This window comes from Equus quagga, chromosome 4 (assembly GCF_021613505.1).
Source record: "Equus quagga isolate Etosha38 chromosome 4, UCLA_HA_Equagga_1.0, whole genome shotgun sequence".
In the NCBI taxonomy this organism is placed as follows: Eukaryota; Metazoa; Chordata; class Mammalia; order Perissodactyla; family Equidae; genus Equus; species Equus quagga.
In genome coordinates, this window is record NC_060270.1 from 114,014,548 (window position 1) to 114,042,536 (window position 27,989).

The 27,989-nt window shown below is 41.8% G+C and overlaps 1 protein-coding gene across 4 annotated transcripts in view; it reads right to left on the minus strand.

Annotated features, from left to right (window-relative positions):
- Positions 1 to 25,893, minus strand: part of CHN1 (chimerin 1) — a 192,271-nt gene extending 166,378 nt beyond the window's left edge. The window contains exons 1-2 of one of the 4 annotated variants that reach the window (XM_046659708.1): positions 25,779 to 25,893; positions 17,487 to 17,683 (exon numbers count right to left, since the gene is read on the minus strand). In XM_046659708.1, the coding sequence (XP_046515664.1) occupies positions 17,487 to 17,505 (19 nt within the window). In that variant the 5' untranslated portion in view covers positions 17,506 to 17,683; positions 25,779 to 25,893. Of the gene's footprint in view, positions 1 to 17,486; positions 17,789 to 17,815; positions 18,013 to 25,388; positions 25,405 to 25,778 lie in introns of those variants that run through there. The other 3 variants (XM_046659709.1, XM_046659706.1, XM_046659707.1) reach the window with 3 other exon arrangements.
- Between the last annotated feature and the right edge of the window lie 2,096 nt (positions 25,894 to 27,989).

A 27,989-nucleotide genomic window follows, 5' to 3' on the forward strand; every position in this document is an offset into this window, starting at 1 on the left:
AACAAAGACACTTAGCTCCCATACTAGAAATGAGCACTTTTCAAAATGTTAAATTGAAGACTATCAATTTTAAGGAGTCAAGCTTTCTGGAAATCCGAACTTTAACACTCAAAATACACAAATATTTAGATCTTCTTAAATTGTTGCCGAATTGCCTTAAGCTAAGGAAAAACAGAGGAAACAGGTTGGCAAGCGCCATCTTGTGGACTCCCTAGAAAATGTTTTCACTCTATCCATCAGTACAGTCCAGAAGCAAATGATTATAAATATTCAATATAATATGCTTGATAGTCAAAATGTTACCTTAATTTAAATCAAGTATTCACTAAAGGTTAATTTCCCAGAGTCCAAATACCAATAACTGTAATGAAGTGCATTTGTGGATTGGAGGTAAGATCCTTCTTCTAAAGCACTTAAAATATTTATAGCCAAACCATCACATTTGATCTTTACAACATCCTCAGGAGTTAGGCTGGAGAAATACATCATGCAATAATGAAGACTGAGAATCTTATATACCAAAGAAATTTTTTTTTCAAGGAAGACTAGCCCTGAGATAACATCTGCTGTCACTCCTCCTCTTTTGCTGAGGAAGACTGGCCCTGAGCTAACATCCGTGCCCATCTTCCTCTACTTTATATGTGGGATGCCTACCACAGCATGGCTTGACAAGCAGTGCATAGGTCCGCACCAGGGATCTGAACTGTGAACCCCGAGCGTCTGAGGCAGAACGTGAACTTAACCGCTGCACCACCAGGCCGGCCCCATATACCAAAGAAATTTAAAAAGCATCTAGTCAGTGGAGAAGTCAGAATGATTCTCCTAATTCTGCAGTGGAGCAGAGTCATAGAAGAGTCTCTTGCCAAACAGAGGTTTTTTATGGGGCCGGTCTGGTAGCACAGCAGTTAAGTTCACGTGCTCCACTTTGGTGGCCTGGGGTTTGCAGGTTCAGATCCCAGGTACAGACCTACACACCACTTATCAAGCCATGCTGTGGCAGATGTCCCACATATATACAGTAGAGGAAGATGGACACAGATGTTAGCTCAGGGCCAATCTTCCTCAGCAAAAAGAGGAGGATTGGCGGCAGATGTTAGCTCAGAGCTAATCTTCCTCAAAAAAAAAAAAAGAGGCCTTTTGTTGTTTATAAACACTAAATCGAAAAAGTTATCAAAAATTATAAAAGTCAGTGGAATTAATAGATACATACATAGATCCATTGTTTGTGTGTGTGTGTGTGTGTCTTGTAAAGTTTATAAACGTGTCTTATAAGTGTAAGTTTACATATAAAGATGAAAAAATACACAAAGAGAAAAGCTGAAAGACTATTAGAAAAGAAAATGCCCCAGAGTCATCTTCATATGATTCTCTTTAGGCTTCAGGAATAGTACAGTTTTATTATTTCATATAATACTAAAAAGGAAATATTAATATTCTAAACTCACCTACTGGCCCGGAGTTGCCTCACCGCCAGTCCAAAGATATGTTTTCTTTGGCCCACACAGTGCTTTTTTAAAGGCCCAAATTAACTGCCAAGATCTAAAATCAGGAAATTCCTCAACATTCCCTATTGTCTATGTTACTATCTGCCCACTGTAGGCATCCAAGTGGTGGCCCTTGGTTTACATTTTTTCTTTCTAACTTCCCTAATTTTTTCTCCAGGGTTCTTTTTCCTGGTGGTCTTTTGGGGGGCAAAGGGAAGTGCACACGGCATCCAAGTTCATGTCTTGCCATGTTATGCAGCAATGCTAACTGCTTGAGGATTCTTCCCCAATTTTCTACTTAAAAGGTGCTTAATCCCAATTCCCCTATTGGTTGATGATGCAACAATGCCTGGAGGTTTATAGAATAGTCACTTTTTTTTACCTATATTCTGAGATGCAAAACTTTGAGAGAGCTTTCTGCTTTGCAAAGGGAACCCCAAGCACACCACTGGTTGGAAGTACTGGGGAGATTTGTGTTACAGTTTGACATTTTCTTTGTTTTTTTTTTTTTAAGATTGGCACCTGAGCTAACAACTTTTGCCAATCTTTTTTTTTTTTCCTGCTTTCTCTCCCCAAATCCCCCCGGTACACAGTTGTATATCTTAGTTGCAGGTCCTTCTGGTTGTGGCATGTGGGATGCTACCTCAACGTGGCCTGACGAGCAGTGCCATGTCGCGCCCAGGATCCGAACCAGCGAAACCCTGGGCTGCGGCAGTGGAGTGCGTGGACTTAACCACTTGGCAACGGGGCCGGCCCCGGTTTGACATTTTCTAGATGGCAGGAAGAACAGCCTAAATACTTAGGGGGAGACGGAGAGACCATTACTCTGGCCAAGTCTAAGTTGGTTTAAGATTTGAAAGCATTTTTAGTTTCTAGAACTCCTCACAACTGTTTTAATAAAATTAGCCCAGAGTATACCACTTTGCCAGTGTCACCAATGATTTTTTGGTATTAGGGTTTTATAAGTGATTATTCACAACATAACTACTATAATATATTTAGTTGCCTTGTGACAACAGGAGAGTTAATATTTCTATAGCAGCTTTCTCAGTGAATCTTTTTATAATAAGGCACTGGAAAATAAAATAGGAAGCCTATTAAACTTCATTTTTGGTTTGAGTTCTCTAGAAAAGAAACAATATGTAAAGAGATACTAAATACAGCATTAAATATATCAGTTCATTCAAGTTTTCAGCATTAACAATATATTTTTGTAATCAGGAAAACGTTTCAGATGGATGTAATTTAAGAAAATAGATCTGAAATATAAAACATGAGATTTAAAGAGGCAGACTTCATTCATTTGTTTATATTACCATTTGTAAGTCCACCTGAAAATCCTAAGTTTAAAAAAGTGCTGCTTGATGGTATTTATTATTAAAAGCTGCTGCATTTTCTCAATAAAAAAATTTAGAAGAAATTCATCTACTATAAATTCTTGGTCTCTCAATCTAGGGATTATTAGTTAAATGCAGTTTAATTCTATTTCCATAAGCCTCCTGTTTAATTTTAAAATAAAAGATAAATAAATAAATCAACTTTTAAAAACTGTACCTTGCCAGCTAGCAACAGCAGCTGAAAGTACATAGTAGGCAACATAGGAAAACTGAAAATTTATTTTAAATGTAACCTTACTAATGAAAAATACCACCTTGGGACAGATCTTTTGAAATTATCCAATAGTAATACTTTTAACATACTTAATTTTTCTTCTTCCCGTGGTAACAGAAAATAGATTATAAGACCTAAAAATGTTGGATATTTTCTCTTGGGCCTTTTATCAACTTTTGATTAAGTGAAAATTTCAAAAAATCATTTTTCAATTTTCAAATGCCTCTGTTCTTCCTAAGGTCAATTACTATACTTGAAAAACAAGATGAAAGGAGAAAAGCTTTGATGAGAGGAGTGAAGTCAAAAGGCACCTTGAAGGGCCGGCCCCGGGGCCGAGTGGTTAAGTTCGCGCGCTGTTTCAGCGGCCCAGGGTTTCGCCAGTTTGGATCCTGGGCACAGACATGGCACGGCTCATCAAGCTATGCTGAGGCAGCATCCCACATGCCACAACTAGAAGGACCCACAACTAAAAATACACAACTATGTACTGGGGGGCTTTGGGGAGGAAAAGGAAAAATAAAATATTTTTTAAAAAAAAAGGCACCTTGAGCTGAATGAGGTCTCACCTCAAAGGATCAAGTCCTGGGAGCTGTGTGCACTCTCCTTCCCTCCCATCCCCCGGGAGGGGCACACTTCAGTGTGTGTGGCGTGTGTGTGCGCGTGTGTGTGTGCATGTGAAAGAGAGAGAAACACTAAAAGAGAGCAAGAGCTCCTCTGTCTGGAGAGACCTAAGAACAGCAGATGGGGGCAGGGGGTGCGTGGCACAAGAAAGAGGCTCCCTCACGTCTCTCCAGAGAACTGCAGAGCCATCTGTCTGGAAAATTCAGGATGACAGGCCTCTAAGTATTCCGTAAGTCTCCCTACTGTCTGGTGATGTCTGTTTCCTTCTTTCTTTTTATTACTGTATTATTAATCCATCTTGTTCCCTTTCCTTGTTCTTTTGAAATAATTTATCCTTTTAACTTCAACTAAAAGAGTGAACTGACAAGTTGAGAATCATTTCTCATTCAAAGAATGTAACTTAAAAGAGGTCTCTGGTTAACTTTTAAACACTATGATGAAGAAAAAAACATGAATTGTGTTTCTCCAGCTCTCATCTTTACATATTTTGCACACATATAAAATGAGCATCTTTATGACATCCAAATCTGAGATTAACAAATGCCATCCAAAGACTTTAAAAGGCAGTATACCCAAAATAGAGAAGTGGCAAAGTCAATTTCGTCACAATTTTTTTTTCACAATTAAATGAAATATTATTAGCAATACATGAAATGTCCTATAAACCACTGCCTTCATCTTTCTTTCTGGGTTCCAGCACACTCTGAAAAACAATCATTAGCGTGAGCTTTCTGGTCCACTGCTTAGTGACTTCTGTCCGGCAACTTTAGAAACACTTAAAGAGCCATTTTTTAAATGGAAAACTAATCTCTAAAGATGCTATGAACTTGGCTAACCCACCAAGGTCTGAAAGGGAGCTTGAACAACGAAGGGCTTCCCTTCATCATCTCTTTGTTCATGGCCTGAAAAAGTCCACAAGAGCAAAGAAGAGCTATCAAGGCAGAAGGACCGTGGCCAGCTCCGTGGCCAAGTGAGTAAGTTCGTGCCCTCTGCTTCAGCGGCCCAGGGTTTCGCCAGTTTGGATCCTGGGTGCACACATGGCACCACTCATCAGGCCACGCTGAGGCGGCGTCCCACATAGCACAGCCAGTGGCACTCCCAACTAGAATATACAACTATGTGCTGGGGGGCTTTGAGGAGAAGAAGGAAAAGAAAAAAGAAGATTGGCAGCAGACGTTAGCTCGGGGCCAATCTTTAAAAATAAAACAAAACAAAACCAGAAGGACCCATCTCTTCCCTGACCATCAGCACGGTCTCTCCAGGAGGGTTCTGTTCCGCACTGAACACTGGACACACGGCAATATTAAAGCAGGGAGCAAACCAACCTGGGCTCACAGCCCTGTGTCTGCAGATACTGTTTAGTGCCCCTTCTCCTCTGCTTTGAAAGTTAAAAGGAAGACGAAGATGGTTTCTACAGAGATAAAGCAGTATAAACCTACCAGAATTTCACCAGAAACCTTTGAAAAAAGCTGACAAAAGCAACCAGTCCCAAAGTAAATAATGTTGATATACACCAACACTGTAGGAATATATATATTTCTTCCTTTAAAGACTGAAAACAAGATAGTTAGGCAACAAAAACAATATATGAGAGATTTTGAGATATGTTTACTATTGTTAACTTGGTCACAGTATTATAAAGTTATAGAAAAAATTAAAGTATGCTCTACATTTCTACCCTGGAAACTGTTAAACTACAGAAGTAGTGTGGTTTATGAACTGTTTTGTTCATTTAACAAATATTTTCGGGGCACCGACAACGTGTGAAGCACTGTGCTAAGCACCGTGAGTCTAGAAATGAGAAAGAATGACTCTTGGACCTTACAGAAACCACCAGCCTAGACAGGATGCGATAAAGATAAGATACGTAACAACTGTGAAAGGAACACATTGACAAATATCACAGGCAAGTCACAGATAAAATGATGAAGAATTCTCAAGATGACGGGATTCCTTCTGAATGGGTGGCAGGGGGCGGAGGATATGGACTGCAGTACTGAAAGGAAGGGCAGAGCAAGACATGGAATACAGAGAAAGGACAGATATGGAAGCCATTGCAAAGACCAAGCTGCAAGAGTCAGCAGCTAACTGGGTACCAGGGGCAAGGGAAGAGAGGATGGAAGAAGGAAAGCTAAAGATTGGGGCTGGGACAGGCGGAGCCTGAAGGGTCTGCAGGAATCCTGCTAGAGATGTGGAGGGTACGCGGGGCAGGGCTGGAGATGGCGACACGGGAATCCTCCACAGCGCACTCTGCTGAAGCCTGTACACTTCCCAGTGAGAAGGGAAGTCAGATCTCGAAAAGCACTGACGTCTTAGGGAGCAAACAGGACAGTGAGGAACAGTGAAAGGGAAGAAAAGGAGTAGCAGGAGAACACAATGTCTGGAAAGACAAGAGAAAAAAAGTTTCCAGAAGACAGAGGCAATCAAAAAGATCAAATAGTGCAGAAAGATTGGATATGAGGACAGAGGAGCAGTCACCGCTGACTGGTGTTAACTGATAAAGCACTTCCAGTCGAACAGAAGCAGAATGGAAGGTGGCAGTTGCGACGCGAGGCTCTCCTTGACCAAACTTTGGTCATCCTCCTCAGCCCTCTTCTTCTCGAGGGCTCAGCCTTGGCCCCCCGCCTTGACAGGTCTGCAAAGCCGAGTTTTAGAAGAATTCTGCTAAGTCAGTTTAGAGAGGATGCCCCCACCCTTCGTATCTGATCCCTCTTGATGTCTAATCTAATTCCCCATCTCCTACCCTGATGCCTGATCACTCTGGCCTGCCCTTGGCAAGAATCTTGTTAGGTCAGTTTAGCAAGAATTCCCCCTTCCCTTGTCTCCTCTTAGTGATTTTCCATCCACTCACCCACCCTCCCCCAAAACCTGCACCTTGCTTATAAATCCCCACTTGTTCTTGTATTCGGAGTTAAGCCCCATCTCTCTCTCCTATCATAGTCTTGACACCTATGGCAATCATCTTGAGCCAGGTCTTCCTTGTTCTTTTAACAAGTGTCAGAAAAATTCTTCCTTTCACAGTTGTCAACATTTCTTTTCACTGGAGATGAAGGACATTCATAAACGCCTCATAACCAATTATGATGAAACACCGTGGCTGGGAAGAGATGGCGCAGAGGAGGGTTAACGGGCAGGCATGCAGGAAGAGGAGGTGGGGCACACTGAACGCTCTTTCAATAAACCTCTGGTAAGAGAGGGCCACTAATAACTCATGATGGCGCTGAGAGGGCTCCAAGGGTGAGGACAGCATGGCTGTAATCACAGGGAACCAATCCAGGGGAGAGGAAGAAACTAATGATACAAGACAGAGAAAAACGAATTCCTGTGCTCTTGTTTTCAATCCTCTTGCATTGTCTCTTTCTTGCATTGTCTCTGTTCTTTATAGAACAATGAGAGGTATTCCTAAGTAACAAAATTTTACTTTTATCCATTTAAAAACATGAATGTTTAGGGGCTGGCCCAGTGGCACAGTGGTTAAGTTCGTGTGCTCCGCTTCGGCAGCCCAGGGTTCGCCGGTTCGGATCCAGGTCATGAACCTACATACTGCTTACCAACCCATGCTGTGGCAGGCATCCCACATATAAAAGAGAGGAAGATGGGCATGGATGTTAGCTCAGGGCCAATCTTCCTCAGCAAAAATAAAAAAAAGAAGAAGAAGAAGAAGAAGATTGGCAGCGGATGTTAGTTCAGAGCTAACCTTCCTCAAAAAAAAAAAAGAATGTTTAAACTGTTGTTTATATCTGCTCTTCTAATATACATATGAAAACTAATAGGAATGTTTATGTAGCACACAAATTTATTATTATGAGAGAAAGATTATATTGTTTTTATTTTCAGACCTCTAAAAGGTTAAGTTAGCCATTTTCACACTGAATTCCTATTCAACTTGATTATGTTCACTACTGTGAGGGCAAAACAGAGACAAACCAAGCTAATTTATGTGCAATTCCTTTGTACTACTGAAATGAAAAGGAACAATAGTTTAATGAAGTGGAATTTGTTATCTAATTATGCCAAATAATTTAGAAACATCTGTTGGTGGTTGGTAATATTATAGTTAAACCTCAAAGAATCTGCTCCCAGAGAGACTTCACTTTTATTCAAGCCTCCATGAGCTTCCAGTTGGGGACTCCGCATTACAGTATGGAACAAAGGGATGACTTAACGGCACATTTGCCAAATTTTAAAAAATGAATAAACAAAAAATAATGAGAAATAGAGGGTATGCATCACATGAATCTGGGGCTTAAAATTAACTCCCAAATTTAAGGAATACAAGAGATTACTGTAATATCAAAGCTTCATTCAAACAGTCATTGAGTAGCCGGTATCTATCAGACACATGGCAGTTGTTAAGGAAACAAAGAAATCCACAGCATTGCCATTAGGGAACTTCACCTGGTGGGGAAGACAGGAGAATATAAACTATTACACCACCATGCGCTAAGTGGTAGGGCAGAGATGTACGCAGGGCACTGCGGATGCAGAAAAGGTGTAACTAATTCACAAAGACTACTTAGAAGAGATGACTATTCGAGATGAATTTTGCAAGATGGTAGAGGTGCGTGAGGACCAAGAAGGGCTTGGGAAATGATGGCGCCAAAGGTACACTGAGTATAATTCCTTCTGGAAACTTCAAGTAGTTCAGTACTGCTGAAGCACAGCCTCGGAGGAAGAGAAAGAGATGAGGCCAGGTAAGCATGGGTCCTATCCTGACAGCCCTACATGCAAGCTAGGGAATTTAGACTTAATCTTAACGGTGATGGGGGCTCACGGCAGGATTTTAACAAGCAAGTAAATTGTTAGACTAATCCACTCCAAGAGGCAGGTTTAAGTTTCCAATTACTGACTCTAATATAATAAGCAAGAATAACCCCAAATAATAAAAGATTAAAAATAGATAAATGAAAGCAAATGTTTAAACTGATTCAAGGCTGTTCACAGGATAAGTATGTAGAGTGATAATCCTTTACATATTTATTCTTCACTCATTTATTCACTCAATAAATTTGGGTTGAGCACCCTCTACGTGCTAGACACTGAGCTGACAGCCCTCGATCTACTTTAAGTGCCACGACGGCAGGGGCTAGACCTGAGGATGTTCTGGATCACCTCCCAAAGCAGCAGCCAGCGTTGCCTGCTGGCCAGTGTATTTTTCATATTTTCCGAGTGCAGTAGAAACAATCAGAAGTCTGTCTGGTCTTCCTGAACCATGTATATCCCTGACCCAGGTCCCCCCAGAGCATTCTCAGACAAAGTGACAATGGCACGTGGCATTATTTAGCTCCACACATAAACACACACTGCAGAGCCACTTCAAGTCAGTCAGCAGACTTGCTAAATAAACAAACTGGATCTTTGCTAATATTTCTAACAACAATACTATTAGTGATAATACTAGCTACTACGTATCTTCAACCACTGTGTTAAGAATCTTAGGCACATGATCTCATTTATTTCTGCATGAATCGGAGAAGGGAATTAATAGCCTCTATTTACGTTTAAGGAAAATGAGACTGGAAGATATAGCCAACCCTCAGCAGAGAAAGGCTGAAGTGCAGCTCTCCTGCTCCAGAATCCAAGCTCTTTCCTCTCCCTGCCTGCTATGGAAGCACCCTCCACGGACTTCCCATCTCACTCAGAGTAAAATCTGAAGACCTCGCCATGTAGCAGTGCCCTCCATAATCTGGGACCCCAACACACCTCCATCCCTAGGTACCTCCCATGCCCTCATCTCCTACCACTTTCCCCCAGCTTACTCAGCCCCAGCCACACTGCCCTTCTTTCTGTTCCTCAGAATTGCCCAGCACATCCCTGCCTCAAAGTCTGAGGCATGAGGCACTTCCTCCACTTCACGTGACTCATTCCCTCACTTCCTCAAGCCTCTGCTCAAAACCCACCTTAGCGGTGAGGCTTTCCTGGGCCACCTGGCCACAGAGCTGGCCCATCCCCCGCACTCTGCGTTATTTTTCCTCAGAGCACTCGCCACCTGGCACGTTATCCGTTCTTTATTGTCTGTCTCCCTCCACTGCAAATATAAGTTCCTTGAGGACGGGAACTAATATATATCTGGCACACATTAGGCCCTCAATTCATCAGAGGAGTAAACAAAATACAAAACAGGAAAACATATCCCAAGTCTCAGAGCCACTCCTCAGAAAAACTAGGAAATAGTACACTTCTTGTTTTTGCTTCCTTCTCTCACTCTGTGGTATCATCCATTCCTTCCCACTAATCCTAGTGTCCTGTGCTTTAATACCGTTCTGCTTATGACACCACCCCCTACAGGGCCCTCTTAGTAACGTCCTGCCACTTTCTCTTCTCTTACAGTGTGTCTCCCTCAGTCAAAACGCTTGCCCTGTCTCACCACTTGAAGATCTTCAGTCCATACATTAAAATCATTCTTTCATGAATGAAGATAAGTATCTATATTTAGCATGTTACTCCTCGTAGATAACATACTAAAAATCATGCTTTAATATAAGGGTGTACATTTCATTCACATGAAGGCCTGCAGGGGAAGCATTTCACTCAGGCCAGATGTCTACATCCACACCTCTTACCTGTCATCTGACCTACTTAGCACAAGCCACTTCAAATCCCAAAATCATCTCTGACCAAGCAATTTCATAGCCATTAAGGAGCTCAAAAACAGTGACAAAGTTCTATATAAAAGGTACAAAATGGAAAGAATATACTGTAAGGGTTGAAGATATGTGCTAATGGCTGAAATGGGAAAACCAGGAAAGATCAGCAGTTTAAAGAAGAGGATTCATTCAGTTTTTGAAGTGTCAAGTTTGTGGTGATGAAAACCTATTCTAGGGGCCGGCCCTGTGGCCAAGTGGTTAAGTTCCCATGCTCCGCTTCAGAAGCCCCGGGTTTTGCTGGTTCGAATCCCAGGCACGGACATGGCACTGCTCGTCAGGCCATGCTGAGGTGGCGTCCCACATAGCACAACCAGAGGCACTCACAACTAGAATATACAACTATGTGCTGGGAGGCTTTGGGGAGAAGAAAAAGAAAAAAACAAAGATTGGCAACAGATGTTGGCTCAGGTGCCAATCTTTAAATAAATAAATAAATGATTTACTATTTGAAAAAAAAAAAATCTATTCAAGGGGTTGGCGTGGTGGCATAGTGGTCAAATTTGTGTGCTCCACTTGGGTAACCAGGGGTTCGCAGTTCAGATGCCAGGCACAGACCTACACACTGTTCATCAAACCATGCTGTGGTGGTGTCTCAGGTACAAAATAGAGAAAGACTGACACAAATGTTAGCTCAGGGCCAATCTTCCATACCAAAAAAATTAATCAAAAATAAAAATTACAAAAAGTCTATTCAAGCAGAGAGACATCTCTTGGACTACACTGTTTTTCTACTTGCTTTACACTGTGACATACATGCAGTCCAATAAAATCCAAAGGTAAAGAGTCAGAGTGGAAAGGGAAAGGAACAACTTCCAGGGCAGCTGCATACAGCACAATGGGGTGGCTCCATGCCATGCCACTCAGCAGCTGGCGGCAGGCCTGGCCTGACTCATCTTCCCTTCTCTCACAAATTACTCAATTGTCGGCATTAACTCTTTCCAAGAAGTGCTTACTTTTCTAAATTTAAAACAACCATTCAAAACAGGCAGGGACATTACTAATCTATCAATTTTTAATTCTGGTTTTTGTTCCTTGGGGACTAAAAGGAAAAATATTCTAAAAACATGAAAAGTTCTAAAAGTTCCTGAATATAAAACTACTCTTTTAAAAATAGCATTTTCTGTTTTTTACGGTTTAAGTGAAGTAAATTTTCCTTCTTCAATCTGATTTCCCACCTGCCTCTGGTGATTTCTTATGTTAATAACAGCTTTAATGAGATATTTACATACCATAAAATTCACCCTTTTAAAGTACACAATGCAGTGGTTTTTAGTATATTCACAAAGTACTCATTCTGTTTTTTAAAAATAAGGAGCCAAATAAGGAATGTATATTTGTAACTTTGTTTTGTCAAACACGATTTTTTTTTCAATATGATTTCAACGTAAAAATGATCACACCACCCTGTTTTCTTAGTTTCTTCCCATTCTACTTTTTAAAGGATAGTAGGATTATATTAATAAGTAAAAACCAACCTTTACGGGAATCGTTTTCTATGTAAGAATGACTTATAACTGATAATTTGGTTGTAAGGCCAGGCTCGAGGACTTGTCTGGCACTGGGTTGGCACAGAAAGTTCACTGGCTTCATTTAGTTTATATATTGCAGATAAAGTTTTTAAAGGTGCTGTTACTGATACTTTATATAAGACTGAAGAAACATCAATTACCCATATCAAAGGATACTATCCTTACTAGAGGGACTTTGAGAAAAGCTCCACGCACCCAGCAAGGAACTCTTTGTTATGACTGCTGTCAAGATGGTAGTTACCTGTTAATCCTTAGGTTAAACCAATCTGATCAAATACGTATAACACATTATACCAATGTCATTCCTTCAGAACTATTATTATATGATACACAAAGCAGGACCAAACAGTATTTTTCTGCCTAATTCTCATGATTGCTCTAGATTAGTCTAAAACATGTATTTTCAGTGGGGGTAATACTGCCCTCAAGGGGGCAAAAATTGGCTTTTAGGGGTCACAAAAACGTTACTCTTTTGTGCACATACAAGCAGATATACATACAGTCCATAAACCTCTGGTATTAAAGTTTCATGGAGAGAACAATTAAGAAAAAATGTCAAAAAAGCTTCTTACAGAGGATGATAAGAAAAAAAGGGTTGAGAAATACCGATCTAAAGAAGCTGATGGGCCAGCCCCAGCGGCCTAGTGGTGAAGTTCAGTGCCCTCCACTTCGGCAGCCTGGGTTCAGTCCCTGCGAGTGGACCTACACCACTCGTCTGTCAGCGGCCATGCTGTGGCAGTGGCTCACATACAAAAAGAAGACTGGCAATGGATGCTAGCTCAGGGCGAATCTTCCTCAGAGGGAAAAAAAAGTTGAAAAGCTTCTTGACAAATTTGTCAAATTTTTATAATGACACCATTACTATCTTCTATCCTCAAAGACTGGATGGTTATTTGCAGGGACAGATGCAGTTCAAAAGACTGCATCACCAATAGGGCTGGCCCCGTGGCCGAGTGGTTAAATTTGCGCCATCTGCTGCAGGCAGCCCAGTGTTTCGTTGGTTCGAATTCTGGGCGCGGACATGGCACTGCTCATCAAACCATGCTGAGGCGGCGTCCCACATGCCACAACTAGAAGGACCCACAACGAAGAATATACAACTATGTACCGGGGGGCTTTGGGGAGAAAAAGGAAAAAAAATAAAATCTTTAAAAAAAAAAAGACTGCATCACCAATATTCCTTTTAGACTGTATGCAGATGGTGACTATTAGAGTTACAGCAGCTATAATTCTTTTCTCTCTCTTACACAGTATCACATCTCCACACATTCAAAGAAAAATTTTAAAGTTGAAATATTAAGTTTTTGACAGCAGTAAGAAAAGGAATATGGACAAGTGTTTCAATAAGGATGGTGATTTTAACCACAGGTGAAAAGATGAAACGTTCTAAGAAAAGCAGCTGGGCTCTCACCACTGGACCACCCTGCCGCTTAGGTAATTCCCTCTCACAGCCTATGATGAGCAATGTCTGAAAAACAAAAATGTCAGCAGGTTGTATTCAAGTGGGAGTTTCCTATAAAATCAGCTTTTGGTCAAATAAATCATACCGAAAATGTGTAGCTGACTAGTCTTTTTAAAAATAAATGTTAATGTCAGGATGGTCATGGGAAATCAGAGAATTTCCTAACTGCATCACAAAGAACACGCCATTGCCATTTAACTGCTCCAAAGGATCACTACAGAGATGCCCACAGGCAGGTGTGTCAGGGCAGACAGAGATGCCGGATACAGGAGCATAATGAGATTTCCGTGGCAGCAGAAGAGTCTGAGGAAAGAAGGTAAGAAATTACAGCGAACCCTAAGGACCAGGAGTGATCTACAGCAGTGATAAAAGCGCCTAAATGGCAACAAGAGGAAAAAGAAAAAAGAGGAGGGGGCGATGCCAGAGATAATTCAACCCCGACAGAGGAGAGTTACTCAGGGTCCAGCCAGCCCAGCTGGATGGTTACTGAGTTCCCAGTCTCATCGGTTCATCGGGGCTGTAAGCCACGGCCCCAGCAGCCAGAAGCGACCGAAATTCCTGCCAAGGGGTGACCTGCCAGGGTAATTTTCACCCAGCTCCGGCAACCAGGGCTCTGTTGGTATAGCCAATCAGGACTCTCTGTCAAGTACTCCTGCTAAAACAGCCTAAATTAGAAACGTCCTAAATTAGACGATCTGAGATTTTCCTTGTAGGCCAGCAATTAGTAGAGGACATGTGCTTCTCTGCTGAGGGAAGTTCTAACAAAGTCAAGTTGCAAATAGGTAGTCAGGTGCAAACACTATAGTTCTGGAACGTGAGCTCTAGGAAGAAAGAGAGACCATGCCTCTTGCACACGGCTCCAGATGTTTGCTGAATGAATGAGCAAGGTGAGTGAGATATAAACTATATTTGGATAATTTTTAAGATTTGAGGATTTAAAAATTGTTCGTATCGATGCTGATGTTTGAGGGGTGGGTTCGTGAAGAAAAATGCTGGCAAATTCCTGAATCTTAAAAAGTGCACATTTTCAACTCCCAAAGGAGACTGTAAAATCAGGAAGGATTGGATTCTGGTTCTTCTATCACAGAATAAAACAGAAATTTGTATTAAAAATATCCTTTAAGTAGCAAAGGTGATTAATAGTGAAAATGAGATAAGAAGGTCTTCACTCTTAAATTGACAAGTATTTTATTGAGTTCCTACAACAGACTTAAGAAAAAAAATTAAACATATATAAATGTAATTGTATTTTACATTTTTTAAAATGTAAAATTACATTTTTTTAAAATGAAACCAACTTCCACTAACTTTCCATAAAAAGAACATTCTTTACAATTGTGAAAAACCTGGATAGAAATGTGAAACAGAAAGCAAAGCAACTAGACTCCCCTGCTGGCTGCTAGGCACTGAACTGCGCCTCCCCACCCATCCAGCTGTGGAAGCCTCAACCCCGATGGTATGTGGGGGCCCTTACAATGGGATTAGTGCCAGCAGAAGGAGAGACCAGAGAACTGGCTCTCCCTCTCTCTCCAACAAGCGAGGACATGGCAGGACAGACGTCCGCACGCCAGGAAGAAGGCTCCACCAGGAAGCAACCTGCCAGCACCTTGCTCTTGGACCTCCCAGCCTCCAACACTGAGAAATAAATGTTGTGTAAGCCCCCCAGTTGAGAACATTTTACTCTAGCAGCCCAAGCAGACTTAAGACACTGGCCTGACCAAGGATCACACCTAAGACACACACGATCCGGTCCTGGTGGCCGTCCGTCTGGGGAGGCTTGGGCAGAAACTCTACCGAGCTCTGACTGCGATGACTCAGGAGCCACAGCGTCTAGTTTCTTGCGTCTCCTTTCTCTTCACCACCATCTCACAGAACTCTATTACCTCATTGAGCCTCTGGTCTAAGTGGGTTATTAAGAGTAAATATAAAAAGATATGAGGTACTTCCAAGACTAACCTGTCAAATAACAGTAATATCTAAAATAAAATCCATTTCTTCTACCCCTCGGGGACTGTTCTTAACATACACAGGAAGCTATTTTGAATTGGACAAGTTTGAGCAACTCTAGTATTTATCTTAAACACAAAGGTTCTCAAACTTGACCACACCTAAGAACCACAGCAGAGCCCCTTGAAAATCCCCTTCCCCTGGAAAGGCCGAGTCTGCAGGTCTCTGGCAAAGGAACCTACATGGTGAACGGCTCTCTCAGATGACTGAGAAGTGGTGTGCAACCACACTCTTGAGAACCGCTGCCTCTCTGTCACTACTGAAGAAACAGCCTCTGCACACAGGTGTACGTTGCTTCATAACAGAGAAACGTTCTTAAAAATTGTAACCAAATTGGATTTTCTAAGCTAAATCCTATTTTCCCACAAATTGACTTTACAATTTTAAAGACACTTTATTCATTCTGGGGGGGGGGGGGGGGGGGGGGTGGTTTCATACCTTCTTCTAGAAGTCAAATTCCACATCCTCCTCTCCATCTCCACCTCAGCAGTTAAAGACTTAATAATTCAGGAATCCTTCTAAAAGAGCCTTATCACACACTCGCTTGTTTTATTCATCGAGAACGTCAGCATTCTAAAAGTGGTTGATTTGTAACCCTTACCCTTGAAAACAAACCTTGAAAATGCAGACTCTCTTGAGGAAGGAAAATGAATTTTGTCAGAAATAGTTTTAAAGAGAAATTTACTTCTGGAAATCTTATTGCTATGTATTAGCTACAACAGTGTAAGATAAATGCTTCTTCAAAAGAGACTATCAACTATGAGTAAGCCTTCCGTCACTTTTAACTTTTGTACAAAAAAAGTCCACGCTTAAGGAAAATGCTTCTACTAAGTAATACAAATTAGATACAAGGTATTACAAAACAACAGATTTTCATTATTTCTTTCAGAGAAAGAAACATTTTCTTTAAAAGCACCTATGAGAACCAACACCAGATACACGTAATTTCTAATACTGTGGGTATTTGGGCAGAGTAAACACAGCCTCAGACTGAAGAAGGGCAGACTGTGTTCCAGGCTCAGTTTTGCCACAGATGGGCCATGTGACCTTGGGAAATAACCTCTCTGGGTCTGAATTTAACTTATAAAATAAGATGGTTAAATAAAAGTAACTCTGATTCCAACAGATTAATTCACTCAAGTATTACATCAAAAAACATTTGTGGTATCTGATGCCTATAACTTAATCAATTGGCACATTAAAATGTAACTGGAGACTTGGTAGTGTAACTTACTCAGACTGTCCTTGTGGCTATCAGTTACACATCACTGTACTTCACTTCTTTGAAAAAGTGAATACACTGAACATCTAAATTTTCACATATTGAGTTTTCTTAAAGCGAGGTACATATGTAACACACTCAATTTCTGTAAAAGGAAACAGTGTATCTTTTCAGTCCTTCTTCCCAACCCATTGTCATTGCAGGCTCTAGGAAAAAAAAAAACACCTTGAAGTCTTAACCACTGAACAATAGTGTTGCAGTAATTACATCACAGAAATAACATTTCTTTCCTACAATACTCAAAGATATTCTCCAGAGGTTACTTATCTTCCAGTAACCAAATTTCTTCTTGTCTGCTCTCATATTCATAGCGCAAACATTTTCAATTTTAACCAATATTAAATAAGTTCATCACGTATTCTTGTTTCCAACGGAATACACCGAGACCGAAAAAAAAAAAAAAACCACCCAAATCCAACAGGAATCAACACACGCGTTTGGCAATTCCAGGGAGGTTGGGATGCACAGACATCTTGTTCAAAATAAATAAACTTTCCAGGATCTTTATTTACTGACTTGAGAAACGTAGGTGTGGAAACAACCAGCTAACTTCGCTCCCAAGTTGGCATCTTAGAGAATCCTCCGTTTACAAAACACCCAGCACCTCACAGCCTCCCCACTCCGAATTGGCCAGGGGAGCACACGCCCATCGGCCCTGCCTGGAGAGGAAACAATGGGAGAGGCGCGAGGGAGCCAGCCCGGCGCCCCGGGCGCCCCAACTCCGCGGCCCCGGCCCGCGCCCGACACCGCGCGCGGCGTCCCCTCCCCGGGCGCCCCGGCCCCCGCCCCCGAGCCCCGGGGCGCGGCCCACCTGCGGCGGCGCGGGCCGAGGGTGGCACTTACCGAACAGGGTCAGGGCCATCGTAAAGGCGCTCGCCAACTGCTCGCCGCCGCCCGCCGGTCCACGCGCTCCTCCCAGGTGGGCCGGAGATCACCGCATCGGCCCGACGCGCTCACACCTCGGAGGGCGCGGGGAGCCGGAGGGGCGTGGCGGGGGCGCGGGGGCGCGGGGAGGCTGCAGGCCGGGACGCAGGGGGCCGCTGCAAGAAAAAGTTATTTATGCGTTATTGTCAGGCGCACCCGGACAACTGGAGCCCCGCTAGCCCTAGGAGAGCCGGCACTTGTCGCTGCCATCTGTGCACTGCGCGGAGCGCGCGCGCGGGCGGCGGTACCTGCGGGGCGGGGAGGCTTGGCCGCGGCGCAATGGCAGGCGGGGAGGCGGCGCCGCAGTGGCGGCGGCGGCGGCGGGGAGAGGAGCAGCCTCGAGCCCCCGGCGGGGCGCGCTCACTCCGCATCCCGCGGTCTCGCAGACGCCATCTTGCGATAGCGTCTCCCCCTGGATCGGCCGCTGCGCCTCCGCCCGCCTCCACCCCGGGCGCCCGGGCCGAGTGCGTTCCCATGGCAACGGGCGCGCGCGGGGGCCGGGGGCGCGCGCCCCTCCTGCCCTGGGTCGGGAGGAGCTGCCCCGGCCGCCCGCGAGGGGGCCTCCAGCAGCGCGGCAGGGCGGGGGGCGTTTTAGCTGAAATCCCAGGGGTTTTTTTGAATGGGATTTGAGGAGGCACAGAGGGAGAAAAACTGAGCTGTTACTCGAAAGACGAAGAGTCACAGGAGGATGTTCCATAAATATAAGGACCCAGCCAGGGTCATGTGGGGATCGGGTTCGTTTAAGGATATGTCTCTTCTCTGGCGCCCTCGGGGTTAACGGAGAGTCTGGAGCCTGAGACCTGGAGCTACAGGACTCGGGAAGGGGGACAGGAGTCGAGCAGAGGCACTGAATGTTGCTTGTCTTTCCATTTGGACTTAAGAGCCACTAGGAGTAGTTCTGATCGGATTGTCATATGTGAGGAGACAGGAGTCGGTTAAAAAGCATCTGGGATTACCTAAAATAATTTGTTACAAGGCCAACGCTTAAACCTCATTTTCTCCCTTTTACTTTACACATCTGATATTGTGTCAGGAAAAATCAACGTTTCTCACTGATTGGCACTTCTCCTTTACCACAAAAGGTTGCTCCCCTGAGCTTTTTTTGCATTTATCGATAATCACTGACAACATCTTTCTTTCTGTGATGTTCTCTGCTCCTTCTGTCTTTGCCTTAATTAACGAGAAGCCATATAACGCCCTGAGATTATCAGCCAAAAGATGTTCTTGAAAAGCTCAGTTACAGTGTTTTTTGTCGTTATCATTTAATGTATTCAAAAAATCAGTATTCTCTAGTTGCTATATTTGTTACCTGTTTAAAAAATTCCTCGCTTTTTCTTGTTTCTCTCCTTAGGGATTTTAGACTACTTCAGTATCTAATCAAATAGATTTTCTCTGGTTCTCTTTCAGTTCTTCAGATTCCCTAATGTCATTTTCCTCTTCTCTCCAATTTTCAACTAATTCTTTTAAGAATATTATATTAATATCTTCTATTTAATTTATCTTGAGGATCAAAATCATTATAAAAATGAAAATTACTACTTCAATAGGACCCCAGTTAATTCATCATCATTTCACAGCAGATTCAAACATTGGAAGAAAAAGAAAAGCCAGTCAGAAGGAGGAGCCAAGCCTTTTGTTTCACGTCAGTTAAGTCAAGAGAAAAGAAATAGTAAAATAATTCAGCGTGAATGGGCAAATGTTTAAGATGCTATAGGCTTGAAATTTTCTGATGTAGTAAAATGGCTCTCCTTTAGCCACTAACATCCAAATAAATCTTGAAATCCCCAGAATTTAAAATCTTTAATGAAAAGGGCTCGATTTTGAACAGACTTTCTGCTCATGAAAAATTACAAACACACAGCTCATGAAGATAGATGAGAACTCAGGAGGGCTTTATGGGACAGACTTTAGAACCGTGTAAAATTGCCGCTGATCCACTCTGCAACCAGATAAATCGAAACTAAACACACCATTTGCTGTCTCAACCAGTGGTCTTCAACCTTTTTGGGGACCTAATTTCCCTTTGAGGCTCTGATGAAAATACTGTCCCTCTTCCTGGAAAGATGCTTATGTACATACATACACTCACCCCAAATTTTTCACACAGTTGGACTATTCCAGGACTCTAGGTCAGCTCCCAGATATCCTTTGTAATCTTAGAAAGTTTTTGCCTTTAAAATTAAAGTAAAAAAAATTTTCCCCTTTCACATAAAAGCATGGAATTGTGCACAGGAAGGGACCAAACTCCCCCGATTTACAGATAAGGTAACTGAGGGCCCAGTGGTCAAAAGAACTCCCCAAATGTGTACACCTATTTAGTGACAGAACTAAGAGGAAAATCTTAGGCGTCTGGAGTTCCCCCTGACCACCTCCCCCACTCTCCATCCCCCACGAATTTAGAGGGTACATGGTTTGAATTTACAAAGAAAAATCTGTCTAGTATTAGAAGCAGAGTAACAAGGGGGTATTTTGTCCTCAGCCATTTTGCATGTTTGGGTCTTCTTATAGTTTGGGAAGTTGAATTTTGTCCCAAAGAGACTTTATTCACATGCTGTGCTACTCAGAACTGTGTGTCCAATCAGGCTAAGAGAGAAGAGCTTTTCTCTCCTCTTTGTCAGGCTCTCCTAGAGAGTACCAGTGCATCAAGGTTTTGGTGCTACAGCTCAGCTAGCTGCTAATTTCCCTGTCCCTTGGGAGGTTATCCTGGGGGTGAGTCAGAGGGAAATGAACAGCCCTTTGCCCAGACTCACCCTCCTGTCGTAGAGACAAGCTGTAGTTACTGGACCAGCGTTGCACTCCTGGTGATAGACCCAGCTTAGGCTCAGGCTGGCATCTTCTTCCCCTCACCGTCCTCTTTTTTTTACTCTCGGCACTATCACATTCCCAAAACACAGAGACACACATGCCACGAGAGAGAGGTTTTTAGGATACTATTTGAAACAAGACAGCTGAATGTTGCCATGTTTCTCTTTTTAAGCATGTAGCTTTCCACAAGCAATGCCTTCCACTTGACTTCCTAATGGTTTGATGCTCTAACAGAATGCTTTCTATACTTGATCAAAATGCTTTCTATATTTGAGATCAATGTCTTGAAAATACTATTCCTTTTTATAATATTGTGTTATCCAGTGAGGAATTTTTCTTTTCACACTTAGCTGGAAATAAAGCAATAGCCTGTTAGCTACAGATTCAATGGAAGGAAGGGCGTTTACCACTTGGGGGTGATTATTATGGGTGGTGCCTTAGACTGTTTATTAAAAAGAGCAAAGAATGAATTGACTTTTCAAAACATTTATGTTTTCATTCAAAGATTTAATTTTGTGCTTAACACGCAAGCACCTAGAAGGGCCAGATTTTTTTTGCTCTGTCACTAGTTAGATTTTTAGACAAATGTCTTCCTCTTTCTGGTGTTATCCTCATTTGTAAAATGAAGGGATGGGAGTAAGTTATCTCTAATGTCTCTTTTAGGTTTTGCTGTAATTCTGTGATATTTAAAAGTATTTAAATTAACTGGATTATGGATAAAACAGAGAAGACATTTTTATTTGAATATTCAATGTATTTAAAGTGCTCATATATCTCATAAGTCTAAGAGTCATATGTTATAGTTTCATAAATACCTAGAGTGATAAAGAAGTCATTTTATAAAAACATTGATACTGCGATTTCATCTGCAATATGTTATACTAACGTATTTATTTTATAGAGAGCAGCCTTTTTTCTGGTTTAACAGGATTAAAATTAAAAGCATGCACTGAACAATCCATTTCAAATTTACTAAAATGGTTTCTCATTTTTGTTCAAGTTCTGTTGACTAAACAGAGCTTAGACAACCCTTTAAAATTTTTTTCTACGTTTTAAAGTAATGACTTATCACAAGTGTTTGGGGTTTTCTTTTTGTTACTCATTTAGCTTTGTTCCCATTGGTAAACATTGATTTGTTCCTCAGTTTTGAATGAAGCAGAAATTAATGAGGAGGTTTCTGCCTCACAATAACAAGTTAAAATTATAGCACTTTATCATGTCAACACAGCTTTAAACACTAGGAATACCAGTGCTATTAGCACAGTTCCCAAAATAGTGCAGAAGTTTGCTGTTGAAGAAAAAATTACAGAGTGTATTTCTACAAATGTGATAGAAACATTTTCTACTCATCAGTTACACTGATTAAGGTTCAAGTTATTTATTTAAAATATTTACACTATGTGACATTCTCTCTCATCGTATGTTTATGTTACCAGTTGAAGTATTTATTTCCATAGCGTAAATTTGTTTAGAATGGATCTGGTCTGTTTTTAATAACATTTTCCTTAAACACTTAATCTGGATGAGTTCTCCTGCCCTTCGTCTCTTTCATCTGAGACTTTCTGAATTAATTCTTTACCTGATATTTGCATGGCACTTCATGGTTTATAGGTAGAACTTTCACAGGGCAAAGTCATGTATATACAAGTACAGAGGGGACATTTGCCTTGAATATAAGGATTTAGACCATTAACTGTTTAGGGGGGAAAAAAAGAATATTTATGTCATAAGCTGTAAAATTGGTCTTTAAGGTTAAATAATTCAACTTAATGTTTAGGAGAGTTCATTGTGTTCTATTGACCACCAGAGGGTACCTAAATTATGTCCATAGGAGTAATCTTGGATCTTAGAAATGAAGTAAAATTTGAAAAATACATAAGAATTGAAAACCTTCTCCATTCCCCTACACAGTGCCTCTAATAATAGCAGAAGATAATCCCACCAAAATTAAGCTAAAGGGGGAGGCGGCTGCTGGCTGGTTAAGCACAGATTTGGAATTGCGTATCACTGAGGAATTGCATAGTACTGAGCAGCGTTGCTCAGTCATTATTATATCACTGCCAAGGTGAAAAGAAGCTATTTGTAGAAGAGGTGTGTGTGTGTAGGTGTGAAGGGAGGGAAAATTCCATCTCTGACCCAGGATAATGGATTTCTTGTTAATCGCTCAGCTTAAAGAGGAAATTTTAGTTCAGTCGGTGAAGAGACCACAGGTATTGCTCTGAACCCTAGGTCAGAATTTTCTAAAAGCCACAAGTCCTATTTTTTGAATTTTGTATAGAATTTATTTTGGCATGTCAAAATGACCACTGGTTTAAAGTGGCCAAGAAAAAAAGAAAGGGTAAAAAAAGGTCTGTTTTTAATTTGTTTGAATACATATTTAAAAGAATACGTATTTCCTGGTAAATAGGATAGCAGATCTTTTGGAATTTTTTTATAGGCTTAAAATCAAATACATTTTCAAATACACATTAGATAAAAGTACAGCGATTACGGCTGCTTTCAAGTAACAGTTTTTGTTCTGAACTACAATAGTATTATAGTACTTTAAGCCAGCATTTCCATTTGTGTGTATTTTCTGAGGTCACCAGGCATATCTAATGCACACTGTAGCTGAATGCCTATTTGACTTGAGCAGTTGGATTTCTGCCAGTTTTGTTTTCAAGAGAGTATAAGGAGATTTGGCTACAAATCAAATCCCCCTAACATGGCCATGGTTTTTCTGGTTAGTGTGGGTGTCCACAATAAGATGACTTATTCAAGTTGATTACATTGTGAGTTATAAATCAGCAAAATAGCTATGAACTCTGTGTGGGAATTACACAATCTCTAATTAAATAACAGAAGTGAAAAATAGAGAAGTGTATTTCCATGATTAAAATCACAGTCTGGGCTCAAACCTTGTCTACTCCTGTGATGGATTTTTCATAAAGCTCTATTGTATACTGTTGTAAAATAGGACTTGTATCAGACATTTAGGACAATGTGCCAGTTGGAATTCGTCCATCCATCCTTCATCCAATCAACAAATATTTACTGAGTACCTATGATATACCAGGCATTGGGCTAGATTTCAGCAAAGGAGTCCAAGACGAATCGAATATGTGTATAGTCCCTGGGGATAAGACTTATAAATGGGACAATGACAAGGTCCAAAAAGGGGTACAGATTAAACACTGTGGGAGTTCAGAGGAGAGAAAGATTATTTCAAGCTGATGAAATGGATGAAGGCTTCATGGAGGATGAAGCTGTGCTTTGAGGTATGGACAGGAATTAGGCAAACAGAAAAGAGCAAGGGGTGGGGTTAAGTGAGAGAGAAGAGCATGGTGAAAGTCTTGAGGAAAGAGGTTGAAAATCATGAGAGAAGAATTGCAGGCAGGACAATTTGGCTGTAGCAAGGACTCGTGGGAGGAGAGGCTAGACGTGTAGGTTGGAGACATATGTAGAAGGCCAAGTTGTTGCATTGATGCTTATGATGTTATCTGAACCCTGCCAGCTTTCTACAAGTACTCAAGGCAACTAGGAATTTGAATTCGTTATGTAAAACTCTGGTCTCAAATTTTTTTTTTTTTTTGAGGAAGATTAGCCCTGAGCTGACATCTGCTGCCAATCGTCCTCTTTTTGCTGAGGAAGACTGGCCCTGAGCTAACATCCGTGCCTGTCTTCCTTTACTTTGTATGTGGGATGCCTGCCACAGCATGGCTTGCCACGTGGTGCCATGTCTGCACCCGGGATCCGAACTGGTGAACCCCCGGCTGCCGAAGCAGAACATTCGAACTTAACTGCTGCACCACTGGGCCGGCCCCTCAAATTTTTTTTATGGCCCTATTTTCCAGTAACGCATTTTGAGTACCCACCAATATATGTATATGTGTATATATTCATACACATATGTGCTATGGTTGTAAACTAATAACTTAAGGCATAATATACCCTTAAGGTGAAGTTTATCATTAATGATAAAAATCCATATTTTAAAGTCTTCTTGATAATTTCCACTTTTTGGTCAACTTCTAGGCAGATCTTATTATATGATCATTATTTTGCTTCATAATGTGGCTGACAAAGAGCTTGCACCAAGTGTAGGAGTCATGTCAGTTCTGCCATTTCTTTTACATTGCCTTGTGCTTGTATTAGTAGTATGATTTTCAATGCATGGTGTCTTTGAAAGGATCTTTTTAAGACAGCTGTCCATTTGGTAAGGATTAGTTTAGTTAAAAAGCATATAATATAACCATAAATCCAATTAACTTGGCCATGTAAAATAGCAGTAAGTTGCAATAAGCCAAATGAGCAAAGATGAGTCAACTGCATTGTCAACCCCACCCCATAGCGGAACTCCGATTCTTCCCCCAGGAGAACTTGTGCATGATGCATGTGATGTGGGATTTTCCAACATACAAACTAAGTAAGGGAACCTGTCAATCTGTACATAAAATACTAATAAAGCTTCATCTTCTCCTCGTTTAGAAAAATAACTAATAACTATATATAGAAGTCCTACTTTTTCTTTCCACAAGACAAGGGAAGTCTTGCATACCCCTCAGGGTATGCGCACTCTACTCTGGAGATTGCTGGTGTAGACATTGGCAAATATTTGTGTAGTGGTATGGTCAGGGCTGACTTCAGAAGGATGAATCTGATATCTACGTGGCTAATAGGTTCAAGGGAGAGAAAGTGAATTACAGTGGCTCTTAGTTCGTGGTCTACCCACCTACTGCAATTGTCACCAAGTTCTAAGAATTCTGGTCTGAATTTTGAGTGAGCCTAGATTTCAAGGGGTTCCAGGACATGTTACTTAAAACCTCTGATATCCTGGGAAAATGAGACTAACCTTTAGAGAGTTAGAATTAGAGAAAGAATACCAGACATAAAGAGATGAAAGGGCTAGCACCAGAATGGATCTTCCATGACTTAGAAACCAAGCATGGTGGAAGAGTTTTTGAATGTTTGTTTCTTCTTAATATTGAGCAGAAGTGTAGCCTATAAAACACATAGCATATAAAACACTGGATTTACCTGAAAGCAGGGTTGAGGGTGGGGAATTGTCACCTGCTGCCTCCCTAGAACTTCTCCAGTACCAAAGTACGTCCTGAAAAACACTGGTCATTTGGGGCCAGCCTGGCGGCACAGCGGTTAAGTTCACACGTTCCACTTTGTTGGCCCAGGGTTCGCCGGTTCAGCTCCGGGGTGCGGACCTGCACACAGCTTGGCAAGCCATGCTGTAGTAGGCGTTCCACGTATAAAGTAGAGGAAGATGGGCACAGATCAGGGCCAGTCTTCCTCAGCAAAAAGAGGAGGATTGGCAGCAGATGTTAGCTCAGGGCTAATCTTTCTCAAACAAAAACAAAAACAAAAACACTGGTCAGAAAGGTCTGGCTTCAAATCTTGGCTTTACCTCTCACTTACCTATGTGATTGGTGCAGGTTTAAATCTTCTTGGAGTTCAGTTTCCTCCTCTGTAAAATAGAGGTACTCTCTGTATCACTTCATTTGTAGCGTTTTGGTTGCAATTGACAGAAAACAACTCAACTTGGCTTAAGCAAAGAAGGGAATTACTGGCTCTGTTAATGGAAAAAACCAGGGTCAGGCTAAGTTTCAGAGAAGGCTGATCCAGCAGTGCAAAAAATGTCCCCAAGGACCTAGCGTTTCCGTTTCTCCAGTCACGATCTTCATATAACACAGACTCTCCCCTTGTGGTTGCAAAATGGCGTCAGAGGTTCTAGACATCACATAGTCCTACCTCTCCATCCAAGGGCAGAGAGAGTCTTGCACAAGTCCTGAAATATCTTGCTCTCAGTGGCCTGAATGGGGCTGTGTGCCTATCCCTTAATCATTGCTGTGGCCAGGGAGAGGGGGTGGGCATGGGCCAGCCATAGGCTATCCTGAACCTGAGTGGATTAATCCTCCCAAGCCTCATGGTGGAGGTGAATTCCCCACAGAAAAATTCTTCAGAAATACCAGTTGGAAGAGAGAGAAGGAGTTGGGCAGGCAACTCACATGTGTCTGCCTTTTAGGGTGATTCTGAGGATTAAATAAAGCACAGAGTGGACATTCAACAAGTACGTTTTTCTTCCTCTCTCCATGAGGATTATCCTCCTCAGTATTCAGTGAAAGCCAAATTTTCTCTGAAGGTGGGGACCCAAGTCCTCTTCCAACAAGTCCTCTCCTTACTAAACAATGTCTTCACAAACATAAGAGCACTGTCTGACTCTTAACCTCACAGATACCTGCCTCCCAGACTATCTACAGACATGGTGGCGTCACCAACACAACCTGTAGGAAAAATAATTGCAATCAATTGTTATGTAAAGTGTGTCTGCCTGCTATGCAATGCCCACTAAACAGGTGGATTTTTTCCATTAAATAGGCCATTGGTTTGGGCATCATGTTTTTGTTTCAATAATTTAAATATCGTTCAAAATATATAATTGATTCAGTATTGGGAAAATTATTTTCTATATGTTTTAGGATTTCCAGTTAAGCCTCAACTGGGATCCCCAGTCTGGTTGCGTGTGATGAACCAGTAGGTTTTGCAGGAGCATACTTACATAAACACTATCCAGGGGTGGGTAAGTGTTAATTATGTTAATAATTGATGTTAGCAATGGAGCTTGTCATCAGCTGAATACATTCCAGGACCTTAAATGGCTTAGTCTCTGCACTGAGTTGCATTCTGATAAAAAGCCCATCTGGCAAAAGTAATTAAAAAGGAATGGTAGGAGCCAGCCTGGTGGCATAGTGCGTAAGTTTATGTGCTCCCCTTCGGTGGCCTGGGGTTGGTGGGTTCAGATCCAAGGTATAGACCCACACACTGCTTGTCAAGCCATGCTGTGGCAGCATCCCACATACAAAATAGAGGAAGATTGGCACAGATGTTAGCTCAGCAACAATCTTCCTCACCAAAAAAAAGGAATTGTAGTATTTACTTGCATTTCACAAAGAATATTATAGAGTGTCCACATTGTGCCACACAGAAACTCTTCTTAAAACCCCTTTTCCTCTTTTTCTATCATACCCCACAGCTGCTCTGGAGCAGAGCACTCTCAAACCTCCCAAATTCTCTCACACTCCTCAGCCTACGTGGCCTTCCTGCACTCCCCCTCACCCCGAATTCCTACTCTACAGATTGGTCTCTCTAGTTTCTGTTTTCTTTCCTTAACCTTCAATTAGAACCTAAATTCTTCACTATACGGGGGATCCAGGAACTGGCCCAGCAAGCAAGACTCTTCGTCCCTGTCCTCCTGCCTCTCAGTTTTAGTCTTTCTCTGCCCATTATCTCGATTTTCCACCACAAAAAAAGCTGAGGAATCTGGGCTTTTCCTTAGAAGGTGAGATGGTAAGAAAGATGGCTAAAACAAAATTCTACTAATAAATTTTGTCCCCAGCTTAAAATGAGTGCCAGGAACTGTGTGAAGTGCTTTGCATACGTTTTTATTTATTTATTTATTTTGCTGAAGAAGATTAGCCCTGAGCTAACAGCTGTGCCAATCTTCCTCCACTTTATATGTGGGTCACTGCCAAAGCTTGGCTGCTGACAAGTGGTATAGGTCCATGCCTGGGATCTGAACCCATGAACCCAGGCCACCAAAGCAGAGTGTGCTGAACTTAACCACTACAC